This window comes from Microcaecilia unicolor, chromosome 7, assembly GCF_901765095.1.
Source record: "Microcaecilia unicolor chromosome 7, aMicUni1.1, whole genome shotgun sequence".
Classification (NCBI taxonomy): domain Eukaryota; kingdom Metazoa; phylum Chordata; class Amphibia; order Gymnophiona; family Siphonopidae; genus Microcaecilia; species Microcaecilia unicolor.
Window position 1 is genome coordinate 56,911,236 of NC_044037.1, and position 22,797 is coordinate 56,934,032.

At 43.1% G+C, this 22,797-nt stretch overlaps 1 protein-coding gene across 1 annotated transcript in view; it reads left to right on the plus strand.

Annotated features, from left to right (window-relative positions):
• LOC115474248 (connector enhancer of kinase suppressor of ras 2-like) overlaps positions 1-22,797 on the plus strand; it is a 768,489-nt gene that overhangs the window by 549,463 nt on the left and 196,229 nt on the right. The window contains exon 13 of the mRNA XM_030209634.1: positions 9,965-10,049. Coding sequence (XP_030065494.1) covers positions 9,965-10,049 — 85 coding nt within the window. The remainder of the gene's footprint in view (positions 1-9,964; positions 10,050-22,797) is intronic.

Consider the following 22,797-nt stretch of genomic DNA (forward strand, 5'->3'; position numbering starts at 1 on the left):
ATGCATATCTCCCTGTCTCTCACCTATCCACCCCCATCCTGTTAGACTGTCACTGAAATGCTTTGATGTTTCACTTATATTATACTGTCATCTACCAACACTTGCTTATTTCCAATCTGACGAAGAAGGGCAACCTTCAAAAGCTAATCAAGAAATGTATTAAGTTATGTCCAATAAAAAAGGTATCATCTTATTTTCTTTTCCACGTTTTATTTGGCCATATTAACTAAAATATTTAAAATCAGCTATTGTATTTTTGCAGATGACATCCAGTTGTTACATATGCAGCTTCAGATCAGGTGAAAGTAGTAGCAGACCTGAATAAGAAAATAAGAAAAATCATGCTGAGTTAGACCAAGGTTCATCAAGCCCAGCATCCTGTTACTAACAGTGACAAGTTTAGGTCACAAGTACCTGGCAGGTCCCAAAAATTACATCAATTTCTCTTATTTCATTCCAAAGGATACATGATGGATTTATCAAATCTACCTGGTTAATAATTTATTTTGGACCATTTCTCTAGGAACTTGTCCACACTTCTTTGTGAACCTTGCTATGTTAGCCGCTTTGGCCTATCCTCCTGAAATAGACCACACAGTTTAATTATGCGCTGTGTAAAACAGTCTATGATTTATTTTCAATCTATTGGTCTTTAATTTCACTAACAGGCTCATTTTCGAAAGAAAAGGATGCCCATCATTCGACACAAACCGGAAGATGGACGTCCTTCTCATAGGGTCGCCCAAATCGGTATAATTGAAACCCGATTTTGGACGTCCCCAACTGCTTTCCGTCGCAGGGATGGCCAAAGTTCAAGAGGGCGTATCGGAGGGGTAGCAAAGGCGGGACGTGGGCGTGCCTAACACTTGGACATCCTCAACCCATAATGGAGAAAAAAGGACGTCCCTGACGAGCACTTGGATAACTTTATCTGGTCGTATTTTTCTTATGACCAAGGCACAAAAAGGTGCCCAAAATGACCAGATGACCACCGGAGAGAATCGGGGATGACCTCCCCTTACTCCCCCAGTGGTCTCTAACCCCTCCCACTCTAAAAAATATCTAAAAATATTTTTTGCCAGCCTCAGAAGTCATACTCAGGTCCATGACAGCAGTATGCAAGTCCCTGGAGCAGTTTTAGTGGGTGCAGTGCACTTCAGACAGGCGGACCCAGGCCCATCCCCCTACCTGTTACGTTTGTGGAGGAAACAACGAGCCCTCCAAAACCCACCAGAAACCCACTGTACCCACATCTAGGTGCCCCCCTTCACCTGTAAGGGCTATTGTAGTGGTGTACAGTTGGGGGTAGTGGGTTTTGGGGGCTCAGCACACAAGGTAAGGGAGCTATGTACTTGGGAGCACTTTATGAAGTCCACTGCAGTGCCCCCTAGGATGCCTGATTGGTGTCCTGGCATGTCAGGGGGAGCAGTGCACTACAGATGCTGGCTCCTCCCATGACCAAAGGGCTTGCATTTGGTCGTTTCTGAGATGGACGTCCTTGGTTTCCATTATCACCGAAAATCAGAAATGACTAAGTCTAGGGACGACCTAAATTTCAAGATTTGGATGTCCCTGACCGTATTATCGAAACAAAAGATGGAAGTCCATCTTGCTTCGATAATATGGGTTTTCCCGCCCCTCCATCAGAACGTTTTGCGAGGACGTCCTCAACAAAACTTGGACGTCCCTTTTGATTATGCCCCTCTAAGTGTCCTCTCATTTTTGCGATCCGCTTGTGATATTATGAACTTCTATCATATTCCTTCTTTGCTATCTTTTTTCCAAACTGAACAGCCCTAACCTGTTTCGCCTTTCTTGTACAAAAGATGCCTCCATTCCCTTCATTGTCTCTCATTTTCAAGTGTTGTCTGTTCTTGTTTTTATCAGCTTCAATTAATTTGGTGACCACGTGGCTTTGAGATTATAAAGTGTTACTAAGGTGCAGATGATGAAAAGCCATGCGCTGTTCCAAACAGCGCCAGAACGGCACAGGGCAATAATGCCCCCTATGATCAAAGTTAATAGCATGCAAATTCATGCATGCTATTAGCCCTGATCATAGGTTATTTCTATGAGAGAACTGTGCCTGGGCATGCACCCAAAGCACAATCCTCCCGCAGTATTTGTAAAAAGCCCAGACCTGTCAAACATTCCAAGGGGCTGGAGGTCCAGTTGACCTCCAGACTCCCCTGTAAAAAGGACGCAAAGTGACATGACCCCCACCCCCCTGACAGAATAGCCCAACTCAATCCCTCTGACCCCCCCACCAGAAAAGCCCGAACCCCCCATGCCCCATCAACAGAATAGAGGGATGGACTTCCAGACCTACCCTGGTAGTCTAGCGCCCCCCTTCCTGGTGGTCTAATGACCCCTCAGAACCCCACCATACCTTCAATGATGGAGGAGAGAGTAGCACTCCCTCCTCCTTTCAGCAGTGCCTCCTAAATGATGACGCCCTGCCCTGTGCATCCCTACCATATAAGGCTAAAGCAACTAGGGCTCTTCAGCTATGAGAAGAAACTGATGAGGGGAGGTATGATAAAGGTCTATAAAATATTGAGTGAAGTGGAATGGGTAGATGTGAATTGCTTGTGTGCTGTTTCCAATAATTAAGCTACTACGTAGTAAATTTAAAACAAATCGGAGAAAATATTTCTTCACTCAATGAGTAATTGAACTCTGGAATTCATTGCCAAAGAATATGATAAAAGCAGTTAGCTTAGTAGGGTTTAAAAAAGATTTGGATCATTTTCTAAAAGAAAAGTCCATAAGCCACTAGTAGGATGGACTCAGGAAAATCCACTGCTTAGTCCTAGGGTAAGCAACATAAAATTTGTTTTACTGTTCTGGAATCTTGCCAGGTACTTGTTACCTTGGCCTCTGTTGGAAACCGGGTAATGGGTTTGATGGACCTTCAGTCTGTCCCAGTATGGCAACACTTATGTTCTTATGCTTTCTGATTATGTTTTTACAGTTCTGTATTGATCTTATTTTACAGTATAGTACAATTATTACAGTATGTTTTAGCTCTCCAATCATGCTGCAGAATACGCTACAGTGCTGTTAATAAAGAATTTTTGAAAATCAGGACCTCTGTTTTCCGTATTATCTGACTTTTCACTTATCCGACAATGGGCCAGTCCTGAATACGTCGGATAATCAAGACTGTATTGTACTTAATTGCAAGGAGGTGATACATATGGATAGAGTTTGGGTGAAGCATGAGCAGGGCTCATAGGTGTAGCCTATAGAATACTGTAAGTAACATCGATATGGGCAACACGTAAGTGCTAACACTTAGGCTAGCTCTGTAGCTGGCAGTTGTGCTCACACTGAAATGTTAAGTGAGTATGTGATAGAACAGTGTGTTTTAAACCTGTAAAATTGCTTTTATTAACTCAAAGTGCATTTCTTTAGTTTGGCCAAAGGGGGTGCATGTTTTATGTTAAAGCTGTTATAGAAAAGTGCATGTCCTCTTTTAGTTTCACTTAGTGAAGTAAATCTACAGTACTGTGTGTAGTATTCTTTTAAAACTTGTTGACTGGACTCTAATTTGCCTGGAGTTTGAAATTACCCAGCAGTTGTTGCTGGCTGTTGCGTCAGTCTTAGCCTTGGAGAAAAGAGAGACAGATCTCTTTGCTAAGGCTCTGTGAACAGATATATGTCCTGATCACCCCTGGTACTGTTTAGACAACATACAAATGTTTAGTTAGTGTTATAAGTGATCCATATTTCAGTTACCTGTTATTGTTTGCTGATTGCACATTTTTTTGTTCATTGTTACAATTTGACAATAAGCTTGTTTAGTTTGTTGACTCTGCCTATCTGGACTGATAAAGAATCCTGGTGGTTTGTGTGTTGGGTCTGTGAGTGCTTTCTGAGAACTGTGGAATCTCTGGGAGTGTGGCCCAATAACCTAGAAATCACAGGGGTTAATTGGAGAGCGGGAGACTCGCCCAGAGGCGGTTAGGACCCAGTCATTGGGAGGAGGGTGCTAGTGTGGAGCACAAGCAGCAGGTGCAGGTGGACCTGAACTATGATGGGGATAGGCCCTCTCAGTAGCCATGGGGTAACCCCAGGTAGGTGGCTAGGCATTTCTTGACAGAGTATATACTCAGTTAGGCTTGCATTCTATGAAGGAAAGTAGGTGCCTATATTCCCTTATAGAATAGGCTCTGACCAGGTGCCCTGTTATAGAATTTCCCTCCACCAGGCAGTGCATCCAAATAGAGAAGTTGCAATTAAAACAAATCAGCCCTATTTAGGAGGCGCTAAGTGTGCCCACATGAATTCTGTACTAGCCAGTTAGCTTGCACTATGTATGACATGTTGGCTCACTAACACTTCCATGCCTACTCTCTGCCCATGCCATGCCCCCTCAGAAACAAATTCTGAAAATTACAGTAATGGGCAATAACAGGCAAACTATTGTGGAGGAGTGGCCTAGTGGTTAGAGCACCAGTCATGGCATCCAGAAGTGGCCAGTTCAAATCCTGCTGCTGCTTCTTGTGATCTCTGGCAAGTCAATTAACCCTCCATTGCCTCAGGTACAAAATTAGATTGTGAGTCCTCCAGGGACAGGGAAATACCCAGTGTGCCTGAATGTAAGTCACCTTGAGCTACTACTGAAAAAGGTGTGAGCAAAATCCAAATAAATAAAATTGCAGAACCCCCTAAGGCATTTGTGTGGTAGCCTGTTACTTTAGTAAAAGAGCCCCTAAATGAAAAGGAAGATATCATAGGTATCTCAGAGACCCAGTAAAAGGAGGAGAACAAATGGGACACTGTCACTAGGTACAAATTATATTGCAATGATACAGTGGATTAAATTGAGGGGGACACTATATGCTAAATAGGGAGTTGAGTCAGATGGAATATTCTGCAGGAAACAGCTTGTAATGCGGAATCTTTATAGATAGAAATTCTATGTGTAAAGAGAATAGTATTAGAGGTATACTACTGTCCTCCTGACCAGAATGAACAGACAGATGTTGAAATATTAGCAGAAATTAGGAAAGCCATCAAATTTTGCAACACTATAATAATGAGTGATTTCAGTAACCCAATTTAATCCAAAAAGAGTGAACAGAACAAAACCAAAAATCCAAAACACTGTTCATTTATAGAATGTGAGGTTTCCTACAGCAATTAATGTCCATTAAAGATAATCAAAAGCAATATATTGTGGTGGCGAAAGTATTTTTCTGAGGTCTTTTTCTCTGTTATTTTTGTGATTGGAACAAAAACAAAAAAAGGAGGTATAAACCCTCACGAAACCGTGGGATATAAAACAAAAAGTAAGGAGAGTGGATGAGGATACCAACAATTATATATTTATTCACTTGAAAAATAAAAAGTTAAAAAATAACAAGTTAAAAAATAACAATGTACATAAAAATGACCCACTTGAAAAATAAAAAGTTAAAAAATAACAATGTACATAAAAATGACCCACTTTTTATGTACATTGTTATTTTTTAACTTTTTATTTTTCAAGTGAATAAATATATAATTGTTGGTATCCTCATCCACTCTCCTCACTTTTTGTTTTATATTTTTGTGATTGGACCATCTTTCGTGTATATTAATTAATGTAGGAAAACCCATATTCTATTAGAGGCCAACAGAAACCAAATCCGCAGCTGAAATTCGTCACTGAGTTTTGGCTGTAACTGAAACTGAAAATGACTTATCCACCCCCTTCTGGCAGAAAATATGCACTACTCAATAGATGATATATTATTTTTCTTCAAACCGTCAGAGGTAGACCCAAAGTCACTTATTAATCACCATAACACTATTTTATATATGGTGATAGGGTTCATACCCTTCTCGTCATAGGTCACAAATATGTTTTTTGTATATATATAAATAAGCTGTAGTTTTTATAATTTTCAAAAACTCTAAACATCAATATCCATAAGGAAATGATATAAACTTATTTTACTTAGCTTATATAGATTCATGTCAGCTGAAAAATAGGGCTGCACGATAGCTTATGTAGGTTCTTATGAAGCTGAAAATATAGGGCTACACACCGACACGTATTTCGCCAGCAAAGCTTTTTCAAGGTATGTCCCTTTATGTCTCGAAACGAGTATCCACTGTTCAAAACCCCAGCTGTGACTTTGGGTCTACCTCTGACGGCCCAAAGAAAAATAATATACAGTAATCATCTATTGAGTTGTGTATTTTTCACGAATATCGTATTACTGATAACATGCTATAACATAGTGGGCACTATTTTGAATCTGTAGAAAATATGCACTGCCATACCCCCATCAAACAGGACATTGGTTGCGCCACCGCCACCCCTCCAGCAGAGATCTGGCCACTTGGGCTGCCCGACCTTAACCAACCCTGGTGGTCTAGTGGCTTCTTTGGGGGCAGGAACAGAGTCCACTCATTCCTGCCCGCTGCCACCGCTAAATGAAGATGGCTGCCAAGACTGCCACAGGAGGTCCCGAAAGCTATTTTGAGATTGGTATCATCATATGCAGGAGCTGCCATGTACTGTGACCTGTATTAGCCATTGTTAGAAACAGGATACTGGGTTAGATGGGCTTTTAGTCTAATCCAGTATGGCAATTCATAAGTTTATTTTTGCACATAAAACCCTATAAAATTAGGTCATGCATGGTATATTTTTCAATAGGCTTGCATAAGGGAAGAGTGTAGGTGGAGTTGTCATTTTTTTTTATAAGTTTACAGTATATTACAAGACAATGTTAACACATCGAAATGTATAGATTTGAAATATAATTACACATATTTATATAAGAGAAACAATCCTAATTATTTGTCCACAACAAATGGGGCCAAGATAAGGAAATCTAATTTTAAGACAAGAAATAATTATATAAAAGGTGGAGTTGTCATTTTATAACATTCACATACATGTATGCCTTACATGTTAATATTAAACACATGCTATCAAGCAGGTGTAATGGTCACACCTTCAATTTAGGCACAATCCCCTGGATTCTATATATGGCACCCAAATTTGGGTGCACTGCTAAGATGTGCATGCAAATTAATTTGCTAATGAGCACTTAACCATCATTATTTGGGTGTCAACATCCAATTACTGGTCTTAATTGAACTCATTAAAATTTGCACATGCATCTGGTTGCACTCTATTCTATAAGGCAGGGTGCCTAACTCCCATAGTGTGTATTCAAAAAGGAGTGTGGCCATGGGAGGGGCTTGGGCATGTCAGGGGCATTCTGAAAAGTTATGCGCATTGTTATAGAATACTGGGTAAGCGAACCTAACTTGGGCACCAGCATTTACACCAGGTTTCAGCAGGCGTAGGTCTGGTGCCCAAAGTTAAGCATGGAAATTGGCGCTACACACTATTCTACAAAGAGTGTGCACCCTTTATAGAATAGCTTTTGACGCCAGGGTTTTTTTTTTTACACCCATTTTTGAGTGCTATTCATAGAATTCTCTCCAATGTTTGCAGAATTAGTGCTGGTATTTTATAAAGATGCATAGGCAGCTCTGTTTCTGTATCGAATAGGCTAAAAATAGTTGCTTTCCTGTTCTATTAACCTAGAGTTCCTGTTTTAAAATTACTCTAAGTAAGTGCAAAACTGTACCACACTTTAGTTATAGGATCAGTTAGACTCCTATGTTTGACTGACAATAGGGGACATATTTAGGAATTCAGCGTTTTTTTAAATATCTAATACTAAATGAATTACTTACTGAGGAGTTTGTTGGGGTCATTCACACACTGGAGACATTCTGTGCTGGTGATGATTCAGAGCAACTACAGTGAATCATTGTAAATCTAGAAGAAGTAATAGAGCAAATCGACAAACTAAAGTGTGACCACAAGACATCCCAGCAGAGCAGGGGCATCCTATGGGGCACTGCAGTGGACATCACCTAAAAGCTCCCAGGCACACATCGCACCATTATCCCCCTTTTTATTGTATAGTGAGCCCTCCAACACCTACCAAAACCCTACTGTACCCAACGGTATGCCACTACAATAGCCCTTATGGCTGCAGGTGTCCCCTATATGTGGGTACAGTAGATATTTGGTGGGTTTTGGAGGGCTCATTCTTTTCACCACAAGTGTAACAGTTAGAGTGGATTATGGGCCTGGATCCCCTTCTCCATAGTGCATTGCACCAACCACTAGGCTACTCCAGGGAACCTGCTTTCTGCTCTAATAGGACTGACTATAACATCTGAGGCTGTCATAATGGCTGATATGTACTACTTCTTTTACATCTTTGGGGGGAGTGGGAGGGGATCAATGACCACTGGGGGTAGTGTGTGTGTGCTGCATGTCTACCGCCTGGGTAGCGCATGAGACCTTACCGCTAAGTCAGTGGGTGGCAGTAAGGTCTCAGTCCGAAAATGGACTCGCACTGGCTTTTATTTTGCTGCATGTCCATTTTCCTGCCCCTTAAAAACAGGCACTTTTTCCAGGACATGGTAAAAACTGGCACAGCACACACCCAAAAGACGTGCTCACACTGCCACGGGCCACTTTTTTCTGCGGCCCCTCAATGCATAATTAAGCTCTGGAATTCATTGCTGGGAGATGTGGCAAAAGCTGTCAGCATCAGTGGGGTTAAAAAAGGTGTGGACAAGTGCCTAGAAAAAAAGGTCCATAAACGAATATTAACAAGGTAGTAAGCAGCATGAATTGTGTCTACCTTTTGAGATCTTGCTGGGTACTTTTGACCTGGATTAACCACTTTGAAAACAGGATACTAAGCTTGACCCAGGATAGAAATTCTTATGTTCTTTTGACCCTGGAAAGATTCGTAAATATTAGACAATCTAACCAACTCTGAAAACGAGTGAGAACCACAGCATGAATTGGATGTTGTTGGATATCAACATATGATCTGACAGCCTTCCGGAAGTCGCTGAAAACTAACTTATTCAATGAGACTTATACAAAGAATCCCTCATAAAAGATTCACCATCAAAACTGTATAAGAACTTGAACTCCTTAATCTGACTACTTTAATTTCACCCTTATTAATGAATGCTACTCTTTATCCTACACTTTACATACCTAATATGTATTAATTATTTCTTTACTTCCAATTTTCTTGGCATCTTATGTACCTTAATTGTATATTATTCTGTTCTCTCATTCCGTAAATGGTGATTGCCATTGCGGCATACTGTAAGCCACATTGAGCCTGCAAAGAGGTGGGAAAATGTGGAATACAAATGCAGCAAATAAATAAATAAATAAATGATAGATGATTGGATTTTATTGGCTAGAGAATAGTCAAGATGTCACATTCAGATGACATCATCACTGGAGACGTTGAAGTGATGATGTATGCTAAATCAAATTAATGCTGATTCTTGTTCCCTTACTATGAAGTTTCCTCGAGCATTTGCACTGCCTTCCCATGTCTTCTAACCTCTATCTGGTAGAAGAACAGTGTACTCCCTAAAGATAGTTTAGCAAACTGGTACAAAACGTCTCTGAAAATATCTTTGTTTCTGTGCATGTGGCTGAGCTCTCCAGTGTTGTATTATAGACTTCGTCAACCAAGGAATTAAAGCAGAGAAATTAAGAAGACAGGCCATGGGTTAGGGAGTATGGTAAAAGGTTAGAGAGGGAAGATAATGGAAAGTTTGGTCTAAAAAGGAGTACTATATTTAGAAGCAAGCTAGAGTGGAAAGGGAAAGGAAAAGGAGAAAGATATAAAGGAATTGATTGAGAAGTTATATTGGGTAGGGGGAAGGATAGTACAAGAAAATAGGCTGAGGTGGTCTAGAGGGTAGAGGAGATATACAGTATGGAAATGCATAGAACAAAGGTAAAAGTTCAGCTTCTAACACAGCTTTAATAAATATTATCAACTATACTGAGTTTTATTTGACCCCCCCCCCCCCCCCCCCCCAGATATCTGCAATACAGCAACTATAGATAGCTTTGTGTACAGAAACATTTAATTGGTCCTTGGACTGTTTCTAGGTGATTTGAGGCCTGTTTCCATGCCAACAGACTGCGGCTGGATGGGAGATTCCAAGGAGCCTAACATGCTCAAGAGAGGTAGCCGAGGTGAGTACCTCTCAGAAGATCTTAGAAATCATTTGCATGCATAGAGAAGACCAGTTTGTAAGTGCTAAAGTGACTAACGTTCTCAGACCATTTAACTTATAGGGTCTGACTTGTCAAGGTATTTTCCCATTTTCTGCCTATAGGAAACACCTTTAGTAGATCAAGGATCATAGTATATGAGGGTGCATATATTCTGGAGGGAATTAAAAACATTTTTAGCTTTGTTATCATCTGTGCATCTCCAATTATTATAGTGGAAAACAAATTCTTCCTTGTCATCAAGCAGATGAAGCCATTACATATGGGTTGTGTCCATCAACCAGCAGGGGAGATAGAGAGCACTCAACTTTTCACAGTGCCTCATGGCCAGCCAGCTCCACTGCCTCTTCAGTATTCTCTATCTCCCCAAGCAGGGTGGCTGCAGCTTCTTCGAGCTCCATCAAAAATCTGCCAGGGGGTGGCTCCTGGCTTGCCAGTTGTTAGCCAGGGTGTTAGAGGCTATAACAGCTTCACTTTGAAGGCACATAGGTCAGCCCTTTCCCTGCCTTACCCATGCCCCCGTGGATGTGGACATATTAGCTTGCTTTTCCCTGTCCTTTCCCACTCAGTGGATGCAGGCACATTGGTTCGCCTTTCCCTGCCTTTCCCACTCATCTGAGCCTCCGGAGTTCTTATTACCTCTGCTTTCCTCACAGCGTTAAAAAAAAAAATGGAACAGAGGTTTTCCTTTGATTCTTCTATGGGACCGGAGCTGTGATACTCGGTCCGGTGAGGTAAGAGTGTTTTCTAACTCCTCCGGGGTGGGCCCGCGATCGGGGCGTTTTTGGCGTGAAACCGCCATTTTGAATTTTCCCGCCGTTTTCGGCGATGGCTGCAGAGAATGTAAATTGCTGTTCCCGGTGTGGCAAGCGCAAATCAGCAGCGGGGCTCTGTAAATCGTGTAAGAGCCGGCCCGAGCATAGCGAGCGATGATTCTTCCAGCTCAGAGCTGGCAGCGGACGCCATTTTGAATTCTCCGCATGGCGCGGCCTCCGTAGAGACGGAGAGCCCTGGGCCCGGGGGGGGGGACCTCGAATTGAGGCTATTCAGGGAGCGGCTAGCCCCGGACGGGATCTGGGTGCCCAGGGCGAGTTTTTCTCCCCTGATTTTGTGTTATTATTGCATAAAGCATACATGTTAAAAAGAGCTCTCCCTCAAGGGTCATCTGAGGACCCTTCTATTGTCCCCCCCCCCCCCCCCCCCCCCGGTGGATTCTGGCCTGGGACTGCCCGCTGAGGCTATTTTCCCTGATAATTGGCATAAAGAAAAGCGTAGAAGAGCTAATTCCCCTCCAGATTGTGGTGCACCTCCTCCTCCCCCCCCCCCCCCCCCCCCCCCGTGGTCGGGCTGTGAGGATTCAGAGAGTTCTGGCAGGCCTTCGTGGTCTGAGGAGCCAGAGTCAGGTGCAGAATTACCACAGGATCTGGATGATCCCTCCGCGGTGAGGATTTTCCACCGTGAAGAGCTGCCAGCGCTTATTTCAGATGCCCTACAGGTCCTTTCTATTGAAGAGCCTGACAGTGGCACGGCCTCCTCTGTGAATCCTAGGATGGCTAGTACCAAAAGCCTGCTCGAGCCTTTCCTTTGCATGACTCCATCCAAGAGCTTATTTCCGCTCAGTGGGCTGACCCCCGAGGAACCTTTGAAAGTTTCCAGGGCTATGGGGCAATTATACCTCTGTGTGAGGAGCATTTGGCTCGCTTTGCAAGGCCTAAAGTAGATACCCTAGTCACTACGGTGACAAAGAGAACTACCCTCCCTGTGGAAGGAGGAGTTGCCCTGAAGGATATACAAGACCGTAGGCTGGAAGCAGCACTTAAACGGTCCTTTGAAATTGCAGGTCTTACTGTTCGGGCGTCTGAATGCAGTTATGCTGCAAGAGCCTGCCTGGCGTGGTTGCAACAGGCAGTGGAACAGCCCGGAGATGGAGCAGAGCACTTCTCGGATGTGGCTCCACGGCTGGAGTTGGCCTTGTCCTTTTTGGCTGATGCCCTTTATGATATTGTCAGAGCTTCGGCTAAACAAATGGCAGTAGCTGTGGCGGCTCGCCGTCTTATTTGGCTACGACATTGGGCAGCGGACATGGCCTCTAAGCAAAGGTTGGTGAAGTTGCCCTTTCAAGGCCTTCTCCTATTTGGTGAGGAGTTGGAAAAAAAAATTGTTAAAGGCCTGGGAGATCCTAAACCCCAGCGCTTGCCTGAAGATAGGCCGAGGCCTTCCTCCAAGGGCCAGGCGGTCCACTCCTCTTATAGACCTCGCTTCCATGAAGCTAGAAGGTACCGCCTGGGGCGTTCTGCTGGGTTCACTTCTCATGCCCGTTTTTCAGCAGAGGAACTCCTTTCGCTCGGACAAGCGTTCCGCAGCCAACGGCTCTAGGCCTGGAGTTCAGGGGCGACCCTCTCAATGATGGTGCGCCGGCCCCCTCCTCACTTCCTGTCATCGGAGGACGTCTTTCCCTCTTTGCCGAGGAGTAGGCCAATATTTCCTCAGATCAGTGGGTTCTGGACCTGATCAGAGATGGCTACAGAATAGAATTCAACGCCCCAGTAAGAGACGTGTTTGTGGAGTCCCGATGTGGTTCTGCCGCCAAACAGGCGGCGGTAGAGGAGACTGATTCAGTTAGGGGCCGTGTCCCCGGTACCTCCTGCTGAACACGGCTACGGCCAATACTCCATCTACTTTGTAGTGCCGCGAAAAGGTGGGTCTTTTCGCCCTATTCTGGACTTAAAAGAATTAAACAAGTCCCTGAGAGTGCGGCATTTCCACATGGAAATCCTGCACTCCGTCATTGATGCGGTACAGCCAGAAGAGTTTCTCATGTCTCTAGACCTGAAAGAAGCTTACTTGGACATACCAATTTGGCCCCGCACCAGAAGTTTCTGAGGTTTGCGGTGTTGGGAAAACATTTCCAGTTCCGGGCCTTGCCTTTTGGCCTCGCCACAGATCCCCGAACCTTTTTGAAGGTAATGGTGGTAGTAGCTGCTTTGCTCAGGCGAGAAGGTATCAGGGTTCACCTGTACCTAGACGACTGGCTCATCAGAGCAGACTCTGTAACAGAGAGCTATCAAGCTACAGCCAGAGTGGTCTCAGTACTTCAATCTCTAGGCTGGGTCGTCAATATGGCCAAAGGTCACCTGACCCCCTCGCAATCTCTAGAATATTTGGGGGCCAGGTTCAACACAGACTCGGGCTATGAATACCTACCCGAGCTAAGGTGGTGCAAGCTTCAGAATCAGGTCTGTCTGCTCCTGAGAATGCCCCGCCCGCGAGCTTGGGACATTGTCCAGTTGCTGGGATCGATGACAGCCACATTGGAAGTGGTGCCCTGGGCGAGAGCACACCTGAGACCTCTACAGTATTCCCTACTTCAAAGATGGTCTCCAGTTTCTCAGGATTATCAATGCAGACTTTCTTGGCTCCCTGCGGCCCGACTCAGCATGGAGTGGTGGCTCTCAGACAGCATGCTGCGGTGAGGAATGCCGCTGGCGCTCCCCGATTGGTGTTTAGTAGTGACAGATGCCAGCTTGAAGGGCTGGGGCGCACATTGCAAGGGGAAGCATGCCCAGGGTCTATGGACACCCGAGAAGTCGGAGTGGTCCATCAACCGCCTGGAGTTGAAAGCGGTGTTTCAGGCGCTTCTGGCCTTTCAATTGACCCTGGAAGGATTGGCTGTCAGAGTGATGTCAGACAACACGACAGTAGTGGCCTACATAAATCGACAAGGCGGCACTCAGTGCAGAGCACTGGCCGCACAGGCCGAACAGATTTGCCACTGGGCCGAGCTGCATCTTCAGTTTCTGTCGGCAGCTCACATTGCAGGTCAGAGCAACGTGCAAGCCGATTATCTAAGCAGGCATCAGATTGATCCAGCAGAATGGGAACTAGCAGACGAAGTTCAAATGCCAAAGTCCCGTGCTTCTTCAGCAGATGGAGAGATCCTCGCTTGGCAGGGTTGGATGCCTTGACTCAGCCCTGGCCTCCGGGCCTACTATATGTGTTCCCTCCGTGGCCCTTGATAGAGCGCGTGCTCTTGCGGATTTGGCTGCACCCAGGAGAAGTGGTCCTCATCGCCCCGGATTGGCCCAGGAGGCCTTGGTATGCGGACCTCCGACAGATGCTAGTGGAGGCTCCCCTTTCTTTACCTCTGGTACCGAACCTGTTGTCACAGGGCCCGGTAGCCATGGAGGACGCCTGCCGCTTTGGTCTTATGGCATGGCAATTGAGAGGGCGTAATTGAGGGACAAAGGCTATTCAAACACAGTCATTTCAACTCTCCTGCAGGCCCGCAAGCGTTCCACTTCCATGGCTTATGCCAGGATTTGGCGCCAGTTTGAGTCTTGGTGTGCTTCAAAAGCGATCACACCCATGCGGGCTCCTGTCTCGCCGATTCTGGACTTTTTGCAGGATGGTGTACAAATAGGCTTGGCCTATAATTCCCTGCGGGTGCAAGTGGCAGCGTTGGCCTCCCTTCATGGTAAGGTTGAAGGCGTGTCTTTAGCTGCTCATCCAGATGTGGCACGATTTCTTAGTGGGGTGCTTCGGCTCCGGCCTTCCGTGCAAGCACCCTGTCCAGCTTGGAACCTGGGGCTAGTTTTGAAGGCCCTGCAGGCTTCTCCTTTTGAGCCGCTTCGGCGAGCATCGGAGAAAGATTTGATACTAAAGGCCGTTTTTCTTGTGGCCATTACTTCGGCCAGACGGGTGTCAGAGCTCCAGGTGCTGTCCTGTAGAGACCCATTTCTGCAATTCTCAGAGTCCAGGGTCACAGTTCGGACAGTGCCTTCCTTCATGCCTAAGGTGGTTTCAGCGTTTCACCTAAACCAGCCTATTTTCTTGCCCTCCTTTGATAAGGAGGAGTTTCCAGAATCTTTTGGGCAGTTGCACCTGTTGGATGTGCACAGGACTCTGCTGCAGTATCTGCGAGTTACTATCTCTTTCAGGATCTATGATCATCTGTTTGTTTTGCTATCAGGTCCTCGCAGAGGGTCTCCAGCGTCTAAAGCCACTATTGCCCGCTGGCTGAAAGAAACTATCTTTTCAGCTTATCTGCTTGCCGGCCGGTCTCCGCCTGTAGCCTTTAAGGCACATTCTTCCAGAGCGATTTCTTCCTCTTGGGCTGAAACTGGAGCACTCTCTCGTCAAGAGATATGCAGTGCAGCAACATGGGCTTCTAAGCTCTCTTTTGCCCGACATTACAGGCTGAATGTGGCTGCTAGGAGGGATGCGCGTTTTGGAGCACAAGTGCTAGCGCGTGGTGTGACCTGTTCCTACCCTATATAGGGATTGCTTTGTTACATCCCATACATAATGGCTTCATCTGCTTGATGACAAGGAAGGGAAAATTAGGTTCTTACCTTGGTAATTTTCTTTCCTTTAGTCATAGCAGATGAAGCCATGAGCCCTCCCTGTATGATTGTCTGTATGCTGTGAATCTGTTTCAGGTTCTGTTCTTGTTTCCTGAAGTTCCTTCCTTGGGAGAAAATTGGAAAACCGTCTTCAGGATTCATGTTCACTTATAGGAGGATGAGTCCATTCCCTCCAGTTTATGTTTTGGAGGATGAGTTTATTCCCTCCAGGAGGTTGCGTGTATCCCCTCCAGTTATACAATAAGGAGGACGAGTTTATTCCCTCCAGGAGGATGTGTTCATTCCCTCCTTTTGAGTTCATGCCCTTGTTAAGTGGCCATCGTTCGCTGTGAGGAAAGTTCATGTTATTCCCATTGCGGTTTGCCATACTGCTTTGGAAGCTTCAAATACTGAAGAGGCAGTGGAGCTGGCTGGCCATGAGGCACTGTGAAAAGTTGAGTGCTCTCTATCTCCCCCTGCTGGTTGATGGATACAACCCATTCATAATGGCTTCATCTGCTATGACTAAAGGAAAGAAAATTACCAAGGTAAGAACCTAATTTTCCCATATTTGCTCTGTATTTGTCCTGTCTTAAATTTATAAACATTTAGGGGCCCTTTTACTAAGCCGTGGTAGGGCTAACACGCAGATAGCACACGCTAAATCAACACTACCATCCGGATAGCTTGGGTGCTCGGCAGTAATTCCGAAGTTGGTGCATGCTGTTTCCTGCAGTAGAAAATTATTTTCTATTTTCTACTGTGGGGGCATTCCTGGCGGTAATCGGCAGCGCAGTCACATTGCCGCGTTCTGACTGATTACTGCACTAGTAGTGTTTGAGCCCTTACTGCCAAGTAAGTAGGTGGCAGTAAGGTCTTAGGCAGTAAATAGCCACACACTACTTTTAATATTGGCGCACAGCCATTTACCGCCCCATTAAAAAAAGGCCTTTTTACCCACCATGGTAAAAAGTGGCTCAGCACGCACCAATTTCACGCATCCAAACTAGCGCAGGCCACTTTTTACCGCAGCTTAGTAAAAGGGCCCCTTAGAATATTATTTTGTCCTAGAAAATTAAAAGAGAAAATAAACCCCCAAATTCTATACATGGCGCTAAAAATTGCATGCGCAAATGTGGGCAGATCAGAGGCACTCCCACAATTTATGCATGCTGTTATAGAATAAAGGAGATCCGTGGCTAATTTAGGTATGGGATTTATACCAGGGTTTCGTTGGTATAAATGGTTGTACCTAAAAATAATTGCGGTTCCCAGCACTAAGCATTATTTTATAAACGGTGCCTAGCTTTGAGTACCATTTATAAAATAGCTCTAAGCGCTATTATTATTATTAGGCATCAATTATTGAATTTAGTTCAAAATGTTTATTAGGGAAATATTGATCTGGGACTTTTTATCATTTTACAAAATTGAAAATCTATAAAAAGGTCTAAAATCATTTTTGAGTTTAACAGAGATGCAGATCACTGGTTTTCTCCCAGTTCATGTCTATGACAAAAATTCTTTTTTGCTTGAAAATCAGTTTAGAACACATTGCTTTGCTTGGTATTTTCTCGCTCCCTTTTGTTGTTGTTGTTATTGTAGTAAAGAAAGTTTGCAATTGTAGGAGGAGGCAATTTTCAAAGCCATTTACCAAGGAAAATTATCATGGCTAAAAATTGCCCTCCCCTGCCCAGATGAAAAAACATGCGGGCTTGATTACAGAAAGGTGTTTACTGGAAAATGTTTGCCCACACAAAGCAGGTGCAAACTGTATAAGTACTTTATTCTCATGGACAATGTTCAAAAGTAACATATCCTTATGGTTTTCCTTTGAAAATTGATACAAGATTTGCAAATAGAAAATGACCAGGTGTAAATCCCAACATCAATCTGTTTGGGCATAGTTGTACATTCCCCTTCCCTGCTCTAGTCTCATCCAAAACACGCCTAGACCTTGCACCTGGAAAGGAGGCGTATCCTAGTGGGTACAGCACTGGGCTGACAGCCAGAGAAGCCCAGTTCAAATCCTGCTACTGCTCCATATGATCCTGTAACTCTCAATTGCCTCAGGTACAAACTTGGGAGGGGGGAAGGGAATTCTATATATGGTGCCTAAAAAATCCACACGGAAAACATTTTCACCTAAGCGGTGTCTAGATGCAGGCGTGGTATATAGAACACACATAGTTGATATCCCAGTGCCTAAACTACCCACCGCTATTGAAAACATGGCGTAAATCCCAGCACGTAGATTTAGGCACAGAGGGCCATATTCTATAACTACGTTTGTAAATTTCAGATTGCCCATGAAATGCCCATTTCCCCGCCCATAACCATGTCCCCTTTTCTCTGCATACATTAGACGATAGGCGCAGTGCATCACAGAATATGCTTAGTGAGTTGTGCATGTAAATTCTAAGTATTGCCAATTAATGCTCATTGCTTATTAAGTGCTGTTATCAATGCTAATTAGCTTGTTAAGCCAATTAAGTTACGCACATGGTTATAGAATCCACCTGGAATTTGACACGAATCTCTGGGCATGCTATATAGAATCTGGGGTTTAGGGGGTAATATTCAGCCCACTGACCTAACCCTGGATATTCAGTTCAGGGACATGTGCAGCTTCTGGCATTGAATATCTGGGTATGAGTGCTGATCCAGAAGTTATCTGGGCACCAGCCAATATTGAGACCAGTGCCCAGTTAATTTGTTGTATAATGTTAGGACAGCCTTTTTGCTGTACTAACTTTATGTGCTCACTTAGCCGGTTAGTGGACTGAATAGTGTCGCTAACTGGCTAAGTTGCTGATTCACCCGGACTCCACCACCAGGCTCCCCCAACAACCAAGTAAGAGGAAGGCAGGTTAGTGGTGATATTCAATTGCACTACCTAGTTAAGTGATGCCGAATAATCAGCAGCCGGTTAACTGGTCCGGACTAGGCAGAAGCCTCTGTTGCTCAGTTAAATCCTATTGAATATTGACCCCTTAGATTGTGAACCCTCCAGGGACAGGGAAATTCCTAGTGTACCTGAATGTCACTCACCTTGAGCTACTACTGCCAAATTCATATTTTGTGAGTTTGAGATGTACTGTATATCCCGGATGTCTAAAATTGGTCTTTAAATGTGTATATTATGATGTGCTTTTTTGGGCTGTACACAATTAATTCTGAAGAGGTTACAAACTCTACAGAATGTAGCAATTCTTTTTGTTTAATCTGCAAAAAGTTTGATAGGGTTACCCCATTGCTGATAAAAGTTCAATGGCTACCTATCCAAACCAGGGTGTACTTTAAGACTTGTACAATTATCTTTAAAACATGTCATGGTCTTGCCCTAGAACCCATGATGTCACTATTAATTTTTCCTTGTCAACAATAGTATTATGGAACTATAGAATATTTTGTCTCTTCATTTACCATCTTTTAGATCTGTTAGATATAAAGGGATATTTCAGTCTTTGTTCTCTTTTACAGGAGACAAATTTTGGGATGATCTTCCTATAATTCTCAGATTCCTTGATAGTCTCTCACAATTAAGGAAATTATTAAAAACATGCTTAGTTGAGTTTTTGTACTGAGTAATTGAATGTATGATTATTTTCTTCTTGTTTTTCATTTAATTGTGTTTTTTATTGATTCAATTGCAACTTCTCAGGTACTATATGCCTGGCCTCTTTTTATCTATAAACTACATAGAACTGGCATGGTTATTGCAGTATAAAAGTATTCTTTTAATTTAGCTTAGTTTAATAGAAGTCTAAATGTGGGGCTACACAGAGCAACACAGAGAGGGTTCAACAATCCAAAGCACAAAAGCATCAAGAGCCTTCAAAAACAGAACAGGTGATTTTTATTCACAATGTAAATCAAACTTGTACATCAATAACCCAATATGGGCTGTATTTTGGCGCACAGTGCCTGCGTCAGTATGAAATTATCGATCCAATATAAACATTCCCAGTCTCAGCTGAAGACGTTGAAAAGTATGGGAGATAGAGAGGAATCCCTGAGGGGATTCCACATGAATTAGTCCATCTAGTTGACAATTTGATATCCATTTTAACTCTATGAACATTGTGGGAGAAAATCCTGAACCAGTTATGAACCTGGCCAACAATGCCCATGTTCTTCATAGCGTGTAATAAAATGTTATGATCTACTAGATCGAAGGCACACTGGAAAGATCGAATTGTAAAATCAATGCCATTTTACCTTCACATAATAGTCGACGTACATTATCTATTAAAGAACAGATAACAGTTTCAGTTCTGAAAAGAAAGACCTAAAACCTGACTGGGAAGAATGTAAAATATTATGCAATTCCAAATATTTCATTAATTGAGCAATAAATCCCTCCAAAACCTTAACAAAGAAAGGTATTGATGCTATCAGTCTATAATTAGAAACTAACCCCCTTGTTTACTAAGCCATGCAGTAAAGTTGACACAGCCCATTCACTTTGGCATTGCCGCACAGCTTAGAAAACAGGGGAACAAATGTCTGGGCTATTTGCTATTTTTCATAATTGGAGTGATTATGATTTCACCTAACTCTGATGGAAAGTGCCCCACTGCCAACTGAAATTGCATCCGTCACAATAAAAGACCCTTAAAGTGACTAGAAGTAGCCTTTAGTATATTTGGAGAACAGGTAGACCCAAGTTATGAGGGAAAATTCCATCCCCGTTTTATCAACAGAAATCTGTGTAACAGAAATACAGAGGGGTTGCCAATCAGAGCTATCTTTAGAAAACTGAATCCTAATTAGAGATACTTTAGTACAAAAGTAATCAGCTAATTGAAGAGCTGAAGGGCCCATAGCATAAACAGAGGACAAACAAGTTCCAGTATTGGTCATATCTGACAATATTTTAAACAGTGATTTAATATTCAGCCATTTGCCATTTATCAGTTTTGAATAATAAGTTTTTCTCTTCTTTTTAAGCATAGTTTTATATCTTTTTGTTGGCTATCCTCCAATTCTCCTTGTTGAGAGAGGAGGAGTTTTTAAGCCACAAGCGATCCAGTCTCCTGTATTTATGCTTTAATTCTAATAATTCAGCATCAAACCATTTGTCTGTTTTCCTGGGTAATCTAGCTTTAAGTTTACAAAGCGCTAGAGTATCCAGAATTTCATGACTAAAATTGTGCCACTCACCTACAAAGTTATTAGGCAGTGTATTCTCACTGCAACTATTGAATTTAGACCAAAATGAAACAGCGTCAATACTCCCTCTTGAGACATAAGTAACTTTCTGAGGGGGTTTTCTGTTTCCAGTAAATATTAAATTGGGATTAAAAATATTCAGGCCAAGGAATATTAAGCCAAGATCCATCAGCAAACAAGATTTCAGAATAATCAAAAAGGCAATGAAAAAGCAACTAAGTCAATTTGATGGCCTATAGTATGTGAAACCAGGTGCTTATAAAGCTGATAATTTAGTGCATCAAGAAATTGGCATTGCCTGGCCTAAGACTGGCACCATTTTATAGTGTGACCATATTCTAAAATAGTGTCAGGTTCAGGCCATGTTGGAGTATGGCACTAGCAGGGGAGGAGCGACTGGAGATCACTCCTGCCCCTTTGCACCTCCAGGGACAGTGAGTAAGCTGAGAGAGGTGTAAGGGATGCAGGAGATGAGAACAAGCTTGGAGGGGCTTTTTCTTACAGTTTGATGCAGATTTGCTTTTAGTGCACACAGAAGGCCTTGTACTAAACTGTGTTAAGCCCTAACTCACTCTTAACACAGGAAAAAGGCTTACTGCAAAACACATTAAAGCATTTTGTGGTAATTTGCCTGTTAGTATGCACTAACTGTATGCCATTTTTTAAAAAATATATTTCAGGAGAGGGCGTATCCCGAACAGGAAGCAGGCATGGAAGCGCTATCCAGATAGCACATTCACATTAGCACATGCTAACTGGATAACGCTGACTTAACATGGGAGCCTTTAGCACCTCCTAAATAGGGGGGTAGTAAGTGCTCCTGTATTAACATTTTGGGAGGTCTTAGGCATTAATGAAAAAATTAGCATGACATCTGCAAAAATAAAATTTAAAAAGTCTTATTTTTAAGGATGCACTAGAAATGGGCTTAGCACAAGGGAAAGTCCTGTGTTAAAACGCATTAAGCCAATTCCTTAATGCATCAGTAAAAGGTCCTCACTATTGGAAAACAGCATGCACTAAAAGCATAATGATTTTAAAAAAACCCATACAGTGAAAACTAATTTTAAACACTCACCAGTGAAATAGATGTTTCTTTGATGGTGAGGCTCACCCCCCCCCCCCCCTCTTTTTTTTTTCTTTTTCTTAGGATTTTTTCTAGTCTTGCTATGCACAAAGTGGTAAGAGTTGGGAAGGAAAAGGCTGGGTGGGTTGGGAGGTTAATAATGGAAAAACAATTATTACACCAAGTACCTCATTACTACCCCCCCCCCCCCACCCCATGTTTACAAAGCCGCACGACATTGCCAACACAGCCCATTCAAAGTGAATGGGCTGTGTCGGCAATACCGCACCAATAGCTGGTAGCACGGTTTGTAAACAAGGCCTTATTCTATTGTTTGGTTACACACATTCTTATAGAGCAACATGGTTATAATATTGTTATGGGGGGTCACAATTTGTTTGTTCGTATTGAGGTTTTTGAGGTTTGTTTGGGGGTTTTTTCAATGAAACAGATATAACATTAAAAAAACTCACCAGTGAAACAAAACCAACAAAGCAAGCAAAGAAAACCCCCAAACTACACACTTTTACTGACCTGTTGAAGCGAGCATAACTCTTGAAAGCTATATCGCCTACAACTTGTTTGTTGACCTTTATACTTAAGTGCCTAAGGGATCCTTTTACTAATGCTTAGCACATGTTAATGGAATTAGCATACTATCATTTTACTAAGCTGTGGTAAGTACTAACATGTGCTTACCACAGGGTGTGCTCAGGTGTCCCACGGTAATTTTGTGATCTGCGCGCACTTCCCATGTGCTAAAAAAAATAGATTTTTTTTTTTTAGTGCTAGGGACGGAAAGTAGGTGTGTTCTGCGCTAATCAGTTACTCAGCTGCATTGCTGCTCGTTGATTAGCATGTGATTAGTGCATGAGCCCTTACTGCCTACAGAATTAATGGTGGTAGGGGCTAACGCACTAATAGAAAAATTAGCACATGGCCATTAATTCAAAAAATAGAAAATGTAGCTATTTTACCCTTACGCATAAATGACCTAGCTAAGGACATGCTGAGGCCACTTTTTACCGCAGTTTGGTAAAAGGGCCCCTAAGTGGAGTAATATTTGAAAGCAATTCATGATTGTTCTGCACAGAGCAGAGATGAACTGAATGAGTGATTGCAGC